The sequence below is a fragment of the Ranitomeya imitator genome, chromosome 2, assembly GCF_032444005.1.
Source record: "Ranitomeya imitator isolate aRanImi1 chromosome 2, aRanImi1.pri, whole genome shotgun sequence".
Classification (NCBI taxonomy): Eukaryota; Metazoa; Chordata; class Amphibia; order Anura; family Dendrobatidae; genus Ranitomeya; species Ranitomeya imitator.
Genome location: NC_091283.1, coordinates 774,850,044 through 774,864,379, shown reverse-complemented (window position 1 = coordinate 774,864,379; position 14,336 = coordinate 774,850,044). Strand labels below are relative to the sequence as shown.

The following is a 14,336-nucleotide window of genomic DNA, read 5'->3' as shown; positions in this document are numbered from 1 at the left end:
TCCCTCGCAGCGTTCCCGCTCCTCGCGATGCTCCCGTTCTCAATAATGCCTAGCAGCAATGACCTCATATGACAGGTCATTGCCGCAAAGCATCACTGGGAACGGAAGCATCGCGAGGAGCGGGAGCGCCGCAATGGACGCCGGAATGTGAGAATCACGATTTATTATTTTAATTCTTTTACAATTATATGGTTCCCAGGGCCTCGAGGAGAGTGTCCTCTCCTCCACCCTGGGTACCAGCCGCACATGATCCGCTTATTTCCCGCATGGTGGGCATAGCCACATGCGGGAAGTAAGTGGATCAATGCATTCCTATGTGTGCGGAATCCCCGCGATTCCACACAAGGAATGAACATGCTTTTTTTCCGGAATGCGATTCTAATGCGGATTGCATTCTAATAGGATGCTAAATGTATGCGTTTTTTTCCTTGCGTTTTTATAGCGAAAAAATCGCGGAAAATTCTGAACGTGTGCACACAGCCTATAAGTGATCTGCGACCTCATTGTGCAGAAGGAGACAGTATACATTCTGCAGGAATCTGCTTTACATTCCTATTAGTTTGTGATCTTTACTGTGCTGGAATTTCCTTGCCCTGCACTTAAAACCCTTACAATTTACTGTCCCTATGACAACACTTCCTGTGCTGGAGTTCGTTGTCTTGGTGTTTTTTTTCTTTCTTTTGCATCCAATCGCTTTTTATGGCAGTTAAAATGTAAATATTAAAGGGAACCTGTCACCCCCCCAAAATCGAGGGTGAGGTAAGCCCACCAGCATCAGGGGCTTATCTACAGCATTTTGGAATGCTGTAGATGAGCCCCGATGTATCCTGAAAGATGAGAAAAAGAGGTTAGATTATACTCACCCAGGGGCGGTCCCGCTGCGGTCCGGTCCGATGGGCGTCGTGGTCCGGTCCGATGGGCGTCGTGGTCCGGGGCCTCCCATCTTCATACGATGACGTCCTCTTGTATTCATGCTGCGGCTCCGGCGTACTTTGTCTGCCCTGTTGAGGGCGCTGGGCCTCTCTGACCTTTCCCGAGGCCTGCGCACTGCAGTACTTTGCTCTGCCCTCAACAGGGCAGACAAAGTACGCCGGAGCCGCAGTGTGAAGACCAGAAAGGACGTCATCCTATGAAGATGGGAGGCCCCGGACCGCGACGCCCATCGGATTGGACCGCCTGCCCAGGTGAGTATAATCTATCTTATTTTTCTCATCTTTTAGGTTACATCGGGGGCTTAACTGCAGTATTCCAGAATGCTGTGGATAAGCCCCTGATGCCGGTGGGCTTAGCTCACCGTCGATTTTGGGGGTGACAGGTTCCCTTTTAATAAGAATAGAAAACTTGGCTAATAAAATATGTATGAATAAGGTGTATTGCTTTGTGTGGTTCTCTTCCCTATCCGGAGCCATTATCCAGCTTTTATAAAGGGCAGACAGTCCTATCTGATAAGCTTTGGTGTGGCGATGGTATATGATAAAGTTCTGTGTAGGTTTTGAACTAATCGAATGGGCAATTTCTAATAGCGCTGCTGGATTTTAATTAGAGTATACCTTTTTTGTCTGACTGTGCCATCATTCAGGCTGTCCATATGTGAATTTTATAATGTTTCAGAACAAAGAAATGCGAAAGGAGGCTCAGATTGGAGATAATAGTATTAATAAGCCCTTTTTTTCTTCTACTTAATGTTACACTTTTTTGTTGTTGAAGACGTTCGACTCCTTCTGTACCATTTTGTCCCAATTTTACACTCCGTTGTGGTTTTCCTCTGGCTTTTTGTGCTGTGAGTTAACAGCCTCCACCCTTCCTGTTCCGAATATCTGCGGCATTTTGGTTTGTGCACCTGACTAGTGTGTCCTAACACAGCTCACTGCTTGGTTTTTGGTAATTGGTGTGTGTTGCTCATTAAGTGGTTGTCTTAAATTTCATTCTCTAATAATTAATGCGACCGGCGCTCGGCATTATAAGCTGTTGAATAAGAGGATGAAGTAAAGTTAAAGGGTAGCAGAAGGTTTCAAAACCTTTGCATTTTATTCATTAGTTTTGATTGGTAAGATCCTTCCCCCACAGATGGGTTGGACAGAAAGAAGCGCGGAAGTAGAGTGTAGCGGATCCTTGAAGTGTGAACGGAGCAATACAAGGACCCTTGGACACCCCCGTATCTGAGGCTCTGTGCAGACCTAGCTTGCAATGTGGGATAAAAAAATGTTCTGGTTGTTTACACAGCTAAAAGCCAGACAGAAGACTGTGAAAGGTATATGCACATAACCACTACTCCAGGTGGACGAACCCAACGAGGTTTTCAGGAGAAAAACGCTTAGGCTATGTGCACACGTCAGGATTTTATGCGGAAATTTCCTGAGCAAAACCGGAGATTTTCCGCATAAAATCCGCACGCGTTTTTCTTGCTGTTTTGACGCGTTTTTGTGTGGATGTTTCGCGTTTATTTCCGGAGCTTCCCAATTCAACAACACAGTGAGAAATCCGCAAAATTAATGAACATGCTGCATATTTTTCCGCATGCGTTTTTGTTGCGGAACAAGCTGCACCATGTGCACAAAAATTGCGGAATTCATTGGAAATGATGGGATGCATAATGTATGCGTTTTTGCTGCGGAATACCGCTGAAAAGCGCGCAAAAAACGCAAAAAAATCAGCGAATGATCCGGAACGTGTACATAGCCTTAAAGAGATGCTGGCATGTGGGGTTCTCTACCCCCACCCGAAGCGTCTTCTGTGTTGGTGGTAGTAGTCTCCTAAGCGTTTTTTAATATATTGACTGCGATTTTTAATATATATTCCTGTAGTATTTTTCCTGTTTCTTTGACATTTTTTTTTTTAAATCAGCATTCTTCTAGACATTAATTTTTTTTTCAACTCCAACAATAAAGAAACCGCTTGCTATTTTTCAAGAAAAAAAGGCTGTCAGAATGCTCCAAAATAGTCCTGTCTTTTCAGCCTCCTCATTGACTTGTACTATAATGTACAGAGCGTCTTTAGAGCAGAAGCTGTATGAAGAATGCTCAGATCACGGCCATTAACCTCCCGACTTCTTTGGAAACACGAAGCGATTAAGAGACGCTCAATAGATTAAACATGTGAACAACAAGAAGTTTCTACATTAGAAAGTATTATTATTATTTTATTTTTTTTTTAGCTTTGTGTGCCTTACACTGGTTATGGTGTACATAACCTAAAGGCCACAGTTACAGCTCATCTCATGAATGTGTTGTCAATCAGTGGATCTAAAGATCAAATACTAACTAGTGTGTGTAATGTATAATATATTAAACTTGGTACTCTACTCAATAAATAGTTTATTACATTTGTATGATCAAATTATCTTTGATTACTGAAAAAAAAAAAATTACATCATTTTTCTTGTGATTTTGCAGCACTTGTGGCCAAATGTGTCCTTAATCTGTGGCTTTGTGACTGTTTTAAGACCTGATTTTCCATAAATGTTCTCTTTACCTTTCCACTCTTTCTTCTGTAGATCCCCAGTTTGTCATCTACCAGCTGAAGGTTAAGATATTTACATCCCCCACAGGACCTACAAGACGCGAGGAGAAGTACATGTATTTTGATTTCCCGCAGCCTCTTCCTGTTTGTGGGGACATAAAGGTTGAGTTTTTCCACAAACAGAACAAGATGATGAAAAAGGTTTGTGAATTGTTTCTTCGGCTGTGACCCAGGATTAAACGATTGACCAAGGGATTTCTCACATTGGTGTTTTCTGGCCGTGTATTCCTGGCATTTCTCTTCTGGTTGTGTTTAGGGAGACGGCGGTTACCATCCAGCTATGTTTGTTGCAGTTTCCTCAGGGCAAGGCCAGATAAATGCCCAATGTTGGTGATGCTATTTTCCCCCAGAATGTTTAATCCTATAGGAAAGCTTTTGTTCCCATGCTCTGGCTATGTTTGGGAAAACGCTCTGGAACTGGGCATCCTTGGGCATACCTCTTGTGGAATACTTGCACTCACCAGTGTTGCCTAAAGGCTTTGCTGTGATTTTTAAGAATAGCTGAGAAGAAACCTGTCACAAGAAAAAACACTATTAACCTGCAAACAGAAGTCTAATCAGCAGGTTAATATTGTTGTTAACCTGTCTGGCACCCACACTTGCCCAAAGGCTGCGGGGAGTCAGAGTTTATACCTTTTGGAAGAAGGGGAGAGAAAAATGAAGGTGCTAAAATTGTGGTGGTTGTTTAACCCCTTGGTGATGGAGCCAATTTTAAACATCTGACCAGTGTCACTTTATGTGGTAATAAATCTGGAACGCTTCAACAAATTCCAGCGATTTTGAGATTATTTTTTTTCGTGACACATTATACTTTATGATAATGGAAAATTTAGGTTGATAGGTTTTGCGTTTATTTATAAAAAAATATCATAAATTTGACAAATGTAAAAAAAATAACAATTTTCAAAATTTGAATGATCCCTTTAATTCAGATAGTCATGCCATAGCAAAACATTAATAAATAACATTTCGCACCATTTGTAAAATGTTACTGTATTTTGTTTGCATTTTAGGAGGTTTACAAATGTAGAAGTCATTTATCATTTTTTTCAAGAAAATTTACAAAATAATTTTTTTTTAGGGACCTATCCAGGTCTGAAGTGACTTTAGGGGTCCTATATATTGGAAAACGCCAAAAACTGATGCCGTTTTAAAAACCACACCACGTGACATACTGAAAACTGCAGTCAGGTAGTTAATTAACCCTTCAGGTGCCTTTCAGGAATTAATACAAAGTGGCATGATAGAAATGAAAAAGTTGATTTTTACCACCTAAATGTCGCTGACTTTTTAACAGGTCAGTGTAGCCGGCAGACTCTAAGGCTGCTATTTGCTGTGAACTGCCATGGCAAACATCAGGACCACACAATCATGATCTCAGGGTGCCGATGGGGTTAAGGAGGGAGAAGCCACACCCTGGTAATCATTTATATGATATAGTCACTATTGACAGTAGTATCTAAGATATGGACGGTGACAACACTGATCGTGGCTGATGCAGAAAGTTGTCAGCTATAGTGTACAGCTGCAGGATTGTCACCTGTGTGGGGAGGCTATTCTCTTATATCTCAGGTCAGTTAAAAGACGTTTCGGCGGTCATTAAGGGGTTAATCTTTATTTTCGGTTTTCCGTTAATGACATGCCCGTGCGCCTGTGGGGGTCTTCATGTGGTGATCTGATTAAGTATCTGTATGGCTTCTGACAGGTCACTGATCCCTGATTGATCTGCCCCCCTATTTTACATAATGAATTTTCTAAATATTGGGGGGGGGGGAAAAACTCCTTCAGCAGGCATTGAGGTAGGCAAGGACAGCAGCACGTTTGAGAACTGCTTTTTAACCCCTTTCTGCCATCGGACGGATTAGTACATCCGAGTTCAGTACCTCCGCTTTCATTCAGGCTCCGGCGGTTAGCCCGCATCAATGCCGGGACATGTCAGCTATTTTGAACAGCTGACATGTGCCCGCAATAGGCGTGGGCAGAATTGTGATCCACCTGTGCCTATTATCTAGTTAAAAGCCGCTGTCAAACTCTTGACAGCGGCATTTAACAAGCGCTTCCGGCAACCGTCATCACGTGATCGGGAGTCATCAGTTCGTTGGCATGGCAACCAGAAGTCTTCTGCAGACCTCTATACTATGTAGCTACATATCTGCACCAAAATGGTGTCCATAAAAATGTCAGCTCGGCACGCAAAAAATAAGCCCTCACCCAACCCCAGATCATGAAAACTGGAGACACTGCTGGTAACAGAAAATTACACAATTTTTTCATTTTTTTTTTTTAAGCAAAGTTTGGAATTTTTTTTCACCACTTAGATAAAAGAATAACCTAAACATGTTTGGTGTCTATGAACTCTTAATGACTTCGAGAATCATAATATCAGGTCAGTTTTAGCATTTAGTGAACCTAGCAAAAAAGCCAAACAAAAAAACATTGCACTTTTTTGCAATTTAACCCCACTTGGAATTTTTTTCCCTTTTTCTAGTACACGACATGGTAAAATCAATGATGTCATTCAAAAGTACAACTGGTCCCGCAAAAAATAAGCCCTCACGTGGCCATATTGACGGAAAAATAATAAGTTATGGCTCTGGGAAGAAGAAAAGCAAAAAACGAAAACTCAAAACCGAACAAAAGCCCTGGGGGTTAAGGGGTTAATGAGCTGGCCAGGCTTGGGATACAACTCTGCAGGTACTCTGTGCTGCACACACGGTCCTGATTCCCCATATTTCTGGTAGGAGCAGTCTCGTGACTCCATGCATGGGATTTGCTTTATTGTGGTCATGTCGGAACGGCACTTGTTAGTGTGTTTTTTGTTTTTTTTTGTTGCACACGTCTAGTCTGCACATGGCCACACATATGCAGCTCGCGTGCATGGGACCACGTAATTGCTTGTCCACATTGGGAATATGGGGGATAGTGACAGTGTACGCTGAGCAGTCTGCAGACTTTTGTCCAAAGACAGAAAATCCCCTTTTAATACCTGCTCTCATTTTTAATAGAGAAAAGTGCCTGGGATCCTGCAGACTTCTCTCCGCTTATTTTCGAGCGTCCTTTGCCTTAATAAATTTAGATTTGTACTGATCAACTATTTTTGATTTGACAGTACCCATGTGTAGAGCGCATTATCAAGATTTTGGCTTTTTTTTTTTATTTTTTTTTTTATTATAAATCTTTCATCGGTTTTGCCATTTAGTTGGTCTGTAGCAGTGGTATCTCCAGCTGTTTAGGAAATTACTGCTCCCAGCATTCCCAACAGCTAGAAAGCCGCAGACTGGTTACAGACCACCAGTCTATAACAGATCAACTTTGGTTTTCTTCTCTTGTTTTGGTTTGATTATATAATGTGAATCCAGCCACCTGGAAACCTAATTGTTGGTGTGAATTACGCTTTCTTATCAGTTATATTTGGTCGTCCACATGCTAAAAACTGGATTAAATATTTACATACCACCTACTTGCAGGAACATGGTGTGACAGAGATCCAAGCCCTAGCTAAGGGTGACCTGACCACTTACTAATTTCGTCTGATGACCTTTACTCTACAGGTCATATTAAACCACTAAAGTAGGGTATAAAACATCACTGATATTGTGCTGGGTTACATGTATTTGGTCAAATCAGGACGTAAAGCTCAGTCTTAGGCTGTGTGTCCACGTTGCGTTTTTTATGCGTTTTTGCCGTAGCGGAAAGGCTTAAAAAATCCTATGGGATTCCACAGTTGCTGTGCCCATGTTGCGGATTTTCCCGCTGCGGAATCACATAGCTGTAAAATCTGCAGCATGTTCATTATTTCTGCAGAATCGCGGCGATTCCTCCGCCATAGGATTGCATTGAAATGCTTACTTTACACATGTGGCTATGCCCACCATGCGTAAAGTGAGCTCTTCATGTGCGGATGGTACCCAGGGTCTGGAGGAGAGGAGACTTTCCCCCAGGCCCTGGGTACCATATTTCATGTAAAAAATAAAAAAAAAATTTAAATAAAAAAATATACTTAACCTTTTGATGGCCCCAGAGTCCTCCCGGCTCTCAGCGGTGCACGCGGTGGCTTCCGTTCCCAGGGATGCAATGCGCGAATCACCTGAGATGACGTCGCGGTCACGCGACTGTGTCATCACAAAGGTCCTTCGCACAAAGCATTCCTGGGAACGGAATGTACCGGGAACGCCGCTGATGAGATCGGGGGCTGTCGGAAGGTGAGAATAACCATATTTTTAATTACTTTTAGGGTGTGTGCACACGTTGTGGTTTTTGCTGCGGATCCGCAGCGGTTTTGACGCTGCGGATCCGCAGCAGTTTTCCATGCGGGGTATAGTACAATGTTAACCTATGGAAAACAAAAACCGCTGTGCACATGCTGCGGGAAAAACCGCGCGGAAACGCTGCGGTTTATTTTCCGCAGCATGTCAATTCTTTGTGCGGAATCCGCAGCGGTTTGGCACCTGCTCCATGTTAAAAATCCGCAGGTGTCTAAAACCGCAGTGGAAACCGCACAAAAAAACGCGATAAATCCGCAGTACTTTTTGCACTGTGGATTTAATCAAATCCGCTGCGGAAAATTCCGCAACGGAATCCGCAGCGGGTGCACATGGCCTTAACATTCTACCTCTTACTATTGATGCTGCATAGGCAGCATCTATAGTAAAAAGTTGGTCACACTTGTCAGGCACTATGCTCGACAACTGTGACCAACCTGTCAATCACCTTTCCATTTGATGCTTCAAATTGCTTGGAAAAGCACAAGCATTCTGCAAGCAAAAAATGCTTGCAAAACGCTTGTATTTTGTAGGAAATGGAGTTGCGGAATTCTGCGGACATTTCCGCAGCATTTCTGCAATGTGGGCACATAGCCTTAAATTCATCTTTACATTAGTATTTTTATGAGGACTTGTCACCAGTTCAGAAGTGACCAGTTTTTGCAATGATTTTTTGCTGCTGCTGCCTGGAGGGTTTAAAGAGAATTTGTCACCTGCCCCCCTTCAGGGCGCTTTAAAGTAAAATAGCCACCTTCAGCAGCACTAAGGCTGCATTCTGTGAAGGTGGCTCTTATGTTTCTGATCTCCCTAGGAACACTGAAATATTGACTATTATAGATTGCGCCCCATACCTGCATTGAGTCCCAGAGGTATGGTGTCTCCCCCTTTTTCAGCCGCCTCCCAGCCGTCAATCATCCCGCACTTACGTCTGTGTTGCTTTTACATGCCCGGCGCCTGCGCTATGCCAACAGTTCTCGGGCATGCGCAGTGTGCACTGCCTGGGAACTGACATCAGGCTATCGCTCCTGCGTGTTGCAGAGGCCCCAGATCCCGTCCCGCCGTTATGCCCAAGAACTGCAGGTACAGCTCAGGCGCCAGGCATGTAACTGCAACACAGGAGGCGGCGCACAGACGCAAGAGGGGGACAATGGACTGCCGGGAGGCGGCTGAAACAGGGGGAGACACCATAACTCTGGCACTCAAAACAGGTATGGGGCGCAATTTATAAAGGTCGATATTTCAGTGTTACTAGGGATCAGAAACATAAGAGCCACCTTCTCAGAATGCAGCCTTAGTGCTGCTCTTTTGCTTAAAAACGCCCTGGGAAAGTGACCAGATCCCTTTAAAAAAAAACAACAACCCACCGTACGGTTCTAGAGAGATGGGTATTTTTGGTGCTAATCTTTATGGTCTTTACCAATGAGGCAGCCTAAAGACATGCCCCCAGAGAATTATGGAGACTCCTCTTTGGCAAAGATTATTAAACGCCAGCACTATATGTAAAAACACATCTCTTTAAAACATATAGTGGATAAAAAAAAAAAAGTTTTAAAAATTGTTAGCAACAGGAAAAAAATGGCAAAACCTGAACACTTTTTGTTTTGTGTGTGCTTTAAAAAAAAAAAAAAAAGTACCTCAATTCCCTTCCCATTAAAACATGGTCATTTTTTTTTATAACCTGTTGGAGCTTCTGAACCTTGTGGAAAACGTAACAGATAAGGAGGGAACACTTACTTAGCTTTTCAGCCAATCCTTAGGGTTGGCAATATAAATGACTTAAACGTTAAATTGAGTTGCCAAAATCTACAAAACCCCCCAAAATGCAAATGCTTTCTTCTATAGTTCACTTTGATTTGCTTCATATTGCTATCAAAGCTGAGAATTTTATAACTTATAAAGAAATGTCCCAGAACTTGCTCTCCCCCTTTTATACCAGATGCATGGCTGCAGCAGGAGCCTCCCCCCACCGTTTGCAGTTGGATTAAGCATTGCTAAAGGCCCCTTCACACTTAGCGACGCTGCAGCGATACCGACAACGATCCGGATCGCTGCAGCGTCGCTGTTTGGTCGCTGGAGAGCTGTCACACAGACCGCTCTCCAGCGACCAACGATGCCGGTAACCAGGGTAAACATCGGGTAACTAAGCGCAGGGCCGCGCTTAGTAACCCGATGTTTACCCTGGTTACCATGCTAAAAATAAAAAGAAAAAAACACTAGATACTTACCTACCGCTGTCTGTCCTCCAGCGCTGCGCTCTGCTTCTCTGCTCTCCTCCTGTACTGGCTGTGAGCCGGAAAGCAGAGCGGTGACGTCACCGCTCTGCTTTCCGGCTCACAGACAGTACAGGAGGAGTGCAGAGCACAGCGCTGGAGGACAGACAGCAGTAGGTAAGTATGTACTGTTTTTTTTTTTTTTTACTTTTAGCATGGTAACCAGGGTAAACATCGGGTTACTAAGCGCGGCCCTGCGCTTAGTTACCCGATGTTTACCCTGGTTACCAGTGAAGACATCGCTGGATCGGTGTCACACACGCCGATCCAGCGATGTCAGCAGGAGTCCAGCGACGAAATAAAGTTCTGGACTTTATTCAGCGACCAACGATCTCCCAGCAGGGGCCTGATCGTTGGTCGCTGTCACACATAACGATTTCATTAACGATATCGTTGCTACGTCACAAATAGCAACGATATCGTTATGTGTGAAGGTACCTTAAGCTTCACTTTCATCTAAAAAAGTGAGAGGTCAACAAGAAATTGATTCTTATTTTTTTTTTTTCCTGTCTAACTTTAGTAATGTGCAGTATGCCCTGCGTTTTTTCTTTCAATTTTTACTATTCCCATCAAGGTTCACATTTGTACAGTGCTCTGCGCTTGAATTGCAAAACACTGTATTCAAATGTATATTGCACAGTATCCATTCACTAAAATGAGTAAGATGTAGTAGAAATGTTTTTGGCTATGGCTTATTAATCAATGGATAAAAGTTCATACAATCTGCCTGCTTCTGTGAAAGAAAAAAGCAAAAACCTAAAGCAGCTGGGAGGACACCTGAGGAAAATATCGGCCTGTCTCTCTAGTCTGGCAATACTCAGATGTGTGACTATAATCTAAAATGTGTACATTTTCCTGTCTATACCATTAAAAGCTCATTGAGAAAAAACTAAGACTTTTTAAATAATATCTTTTATATGGACGATGACATAGTGGCGGGATTTGCGTTTTTCCCAGTGCATTAAACGCGAAAAATCAGCACAATTAAAGAACATGCTGCTTTTTCGCGTTTTTTTCACGCAAAAAAAAAAAAAAAAAAAAAAGCATCGTGCACAAAAATTGCAGAATGCATTCTAAATGATAGGATGCATATGTATCCGTTTTTTATGCGTTTCTATCGCTGAAAAACACGAAAAATACTGAACGTGTGCACGTACCCTCAGTCTTCCCAGCCTGGTGCAGGGCTACAATTTTGTTACTGTGTCCTTCGACAGTTCTTTTGTCTTTACCATAGTGGAGTTTGGAGTGTGACTGTTTGAACTTATCAGTATAAAATACAGCTGTCCACAACCTCAAACAGGTGCCATTACTACAGGTAATGAGTGGAGGACAGAGGAGCCTCTTAAAGAAGAAGTTACAGGTCTGTGAGAGCCAGAAATCTTGCATGTTTTTAGGTGGCAAATAACTAATTTTCCACCATAATTTCCAAAATAAATCAGACAAGGTGATTTTCTGGATTTGTTTTCTAATTTTAACACTCGTAGTTGTGGTCTACCTATAATGTCAATATAATGTTTTTACGTGGGAGAGCTTGCACAATTGGTGGCTGACTAAATACTTTTTCCCCCCCCACTTTACATCAAAGTTCAGGCGTAATTTGACTTATGCCATACACTTGCATATATTTTAGGCAGATGTACAAATGTGAACTTGGTCCTATTGTTAGGTTTACCGTATATACTCGAGTATAAGCCGAGATTTTCAGCCCAAATTTTTGGGCTGAAAGTGCCCCTCTCTGCTTATACTCGAGTCATGATCGGCGGTGGGGTCGGCGGGTGAGGGGGAGAGAGGACTGTCATATACTCACCTAGTCCCGGTGCTCCTGTCGCTGTCCCTGCCTGTCCCATGGTCTTCGGGTGCCGCAGCTCTTCCTCTGTTCAGCGGTCACATGGTACCGCTCATTAAAGTTATGAATATGGACTCCACTCCCATTCCTGTAATGAGCGGTGCCAGTGACCGCTGACAGAGGAAGAGCTGCGGCACCTGAAAACCATCTGTTCGGGATAAGGAGCCAGGGACGCTGGGAGCAGGTGAGTATTACATATTTATTTGTCCACGTTCCACCCGCCGGGCGCTGCTCCGTCTTCCGCGTCCTCTTGCAGTGACTGTGCAGGTCAGAGGGTGCGATGACGTACTAATCTGCGCGCCGCCCTCTGCCTGAACAGTCAGTGCGGAGAGACGCCGAGACGGGACGCTGAGGAGCTGCGGGCAGCAAGAGAGGTGTGTCATTTTTTTTTATTGCAGCAGCAGCATTATATATTGCACAGCTTTATGTGGAGCGTCTATGGGGCAATAATCAACGGTGCAGAGCATTCTATATGGCACAGCTTTATATGGAGCATCTATGGGGCCATAATCAACAGTATGGAGCATCAATTTTTATTTTTGAAATTCACCTGTAGCTGCTGCATTTTCCACCCTAGGCTTATACTCGAGTCAATAAGTTTTCACAGTTTTTTTTGTGGCAAAATTAGGGGGGTCGGCTTATACTCGAGTATATACAGTACTTTTTTTTTCTTTTAAAAAATAAAAATAAAAAATGGGAACCAATAATTTTTAAAGCCCAATAGTGGGAGCTTTGTGTCCCTCGTCCCCAAAACAGTGTTAGAATATGGTTTTAGGGAGGGGGGGGGGGGGGGAGTTAAAAGGTCCTTGTCCAAAATATTTAGGACAAGGTAGAGCAGTTTTTACATATTGCAGTATGTGATCGTAGGTTTTTATCTGTGCCACTTGCATGGATGCCCTTCGCGTTACCTCTGTAGTGATGCTTTTCTACGAAGCCCTGCAGTGGTGGATGGATAATACACGGTGCAGGCTTGTTTACATGGCTATGTCTTTGCCATCTGTTCCCATCTATCTGTATGTGATTTGATCCCAGCAGATGAAGGAAAAGCTTCTCTTGGATGCGTTCTTTCTTGTAACGGTTGTATAATCTGGGTAACTTTTTTTTTTTTCTCCTTTATCCCCCAATCAGTCAGTCCATAACCTAAAGTTAAGCAGCTGAAGCCCCGAGTGATCGGCTACTGATTAGTGATTACTGATAAAGCAATTGTTACCATCCACCTTTCGTGTCTCCCCTTTTCCCCATAGTTTGTAAGCTTGCGAGCAGGGCCCTCATTCCTCCTGGTATCTGTTTTGAACTGTATTTCTGTTATGCTGTAATGTCTATTGTCTGTACAAGTCCCCTCTATAATTTGTAAAGCGCTGCGGAATATGTTGGCGCTATATAAATAAAAATTATTATTATTATTATTACTGTCTGTGGATTCTGTAGTGGCCACTGTGTGAGGATTGTGCTACTACATGGTGCTACTACATGGAGGTCATGTCAGAAATTAACACAAGGCTACGTACAGGAGAAACATTTTTTCTGCCATATGTTAGGATCCTTCTATGGATATGGACAATTTCACAGGAATGGTTTATGTATATAAATTACTCTGCATCATTTATTCCACACCTGCCTAAATCTTTTGCAAAGTAAGAATTCTTTAAAAAAAAAAAAAAAATAGAAGTGTTAATAGTTTACGCACTGTGCATTATGATAACTGATTAAACAAAAGGGAATCTAAAATCGAATCAGTATTTGGTGTGACCACTGCTTGATATCAGAACAGCATTTATTCTTCACTAAACCTAATGCTAGAACTGTAGAAGAACGAACACAGACCGCATATAAAAAGCTCACACATTGATCTAATGTTATAAAACTGAACATGAGGTTCTTAGTTTAACATTCAGGTCAGACTGCATGAAGACCACTGCCACGTCACAGCAAACCTCTGGTTCCCTAGCCTAAATGGTGTGGCGACCATGCATAAGCAGGGTGGACACCCTGGTGCCTCCCTGCACCCCCCTACTGTGAGGCTGAGCCCCATATCTCCAGGTCACCTCACTCCACAAGCACAGCAACAATGGCTGTCACAAAGCACCAACACCAACTGGGTCAAATGGGAGGAGAGCTGTTGGAGGTAAAACAAGGACTGCGATGGGATGCTCTGGAATGGTAGAAAGACATGAATCTCACATCCAAAAATCCTACATTGTTCTAATGCCGCAAGGCAAATATTTACAAAACTCACGATGAGGTTCTTAGGATAACCTTGTGATCAGACATTGACACCCACTGCCATGTCACGGTGAACTTCTCAGAGGGTCCCTAGCCTAAAAGGTGCGCAAACCACCATTACAGCAACAGTGCATAAGCTGGGCGAGCAAACTGGAGCCTCATAGCTCCCCAGCTGCGAGACTGTGTCCCCAAGACACAACTTAAGAACCTAATGGT

General features: G+C 43.1%; 1 protein-coding gene across 1 annotated transcript in view; it reads left to right on the top strand.

Annotated features, from left to right (window-relative positions):
- PTEN (phosphatase and tensin homolog) overlaps positions 1 to 14,336 on the top strand; it is an 80,138-nt gene that overhangs the window by 58,181 nt on the left and 7,621 nt on the right. The window contains exon 7 of the mRNA XM_069753520.1: positions 3,494 to 3,660. Within this exon, the coding sequence (XP_069609621.1) occupies positions 3,494 to 3,660 (167 nt within the window). The remainder of the gene's footprint in view (positions 1 to 3,493; positions 3,661 to 14,336) is intronic.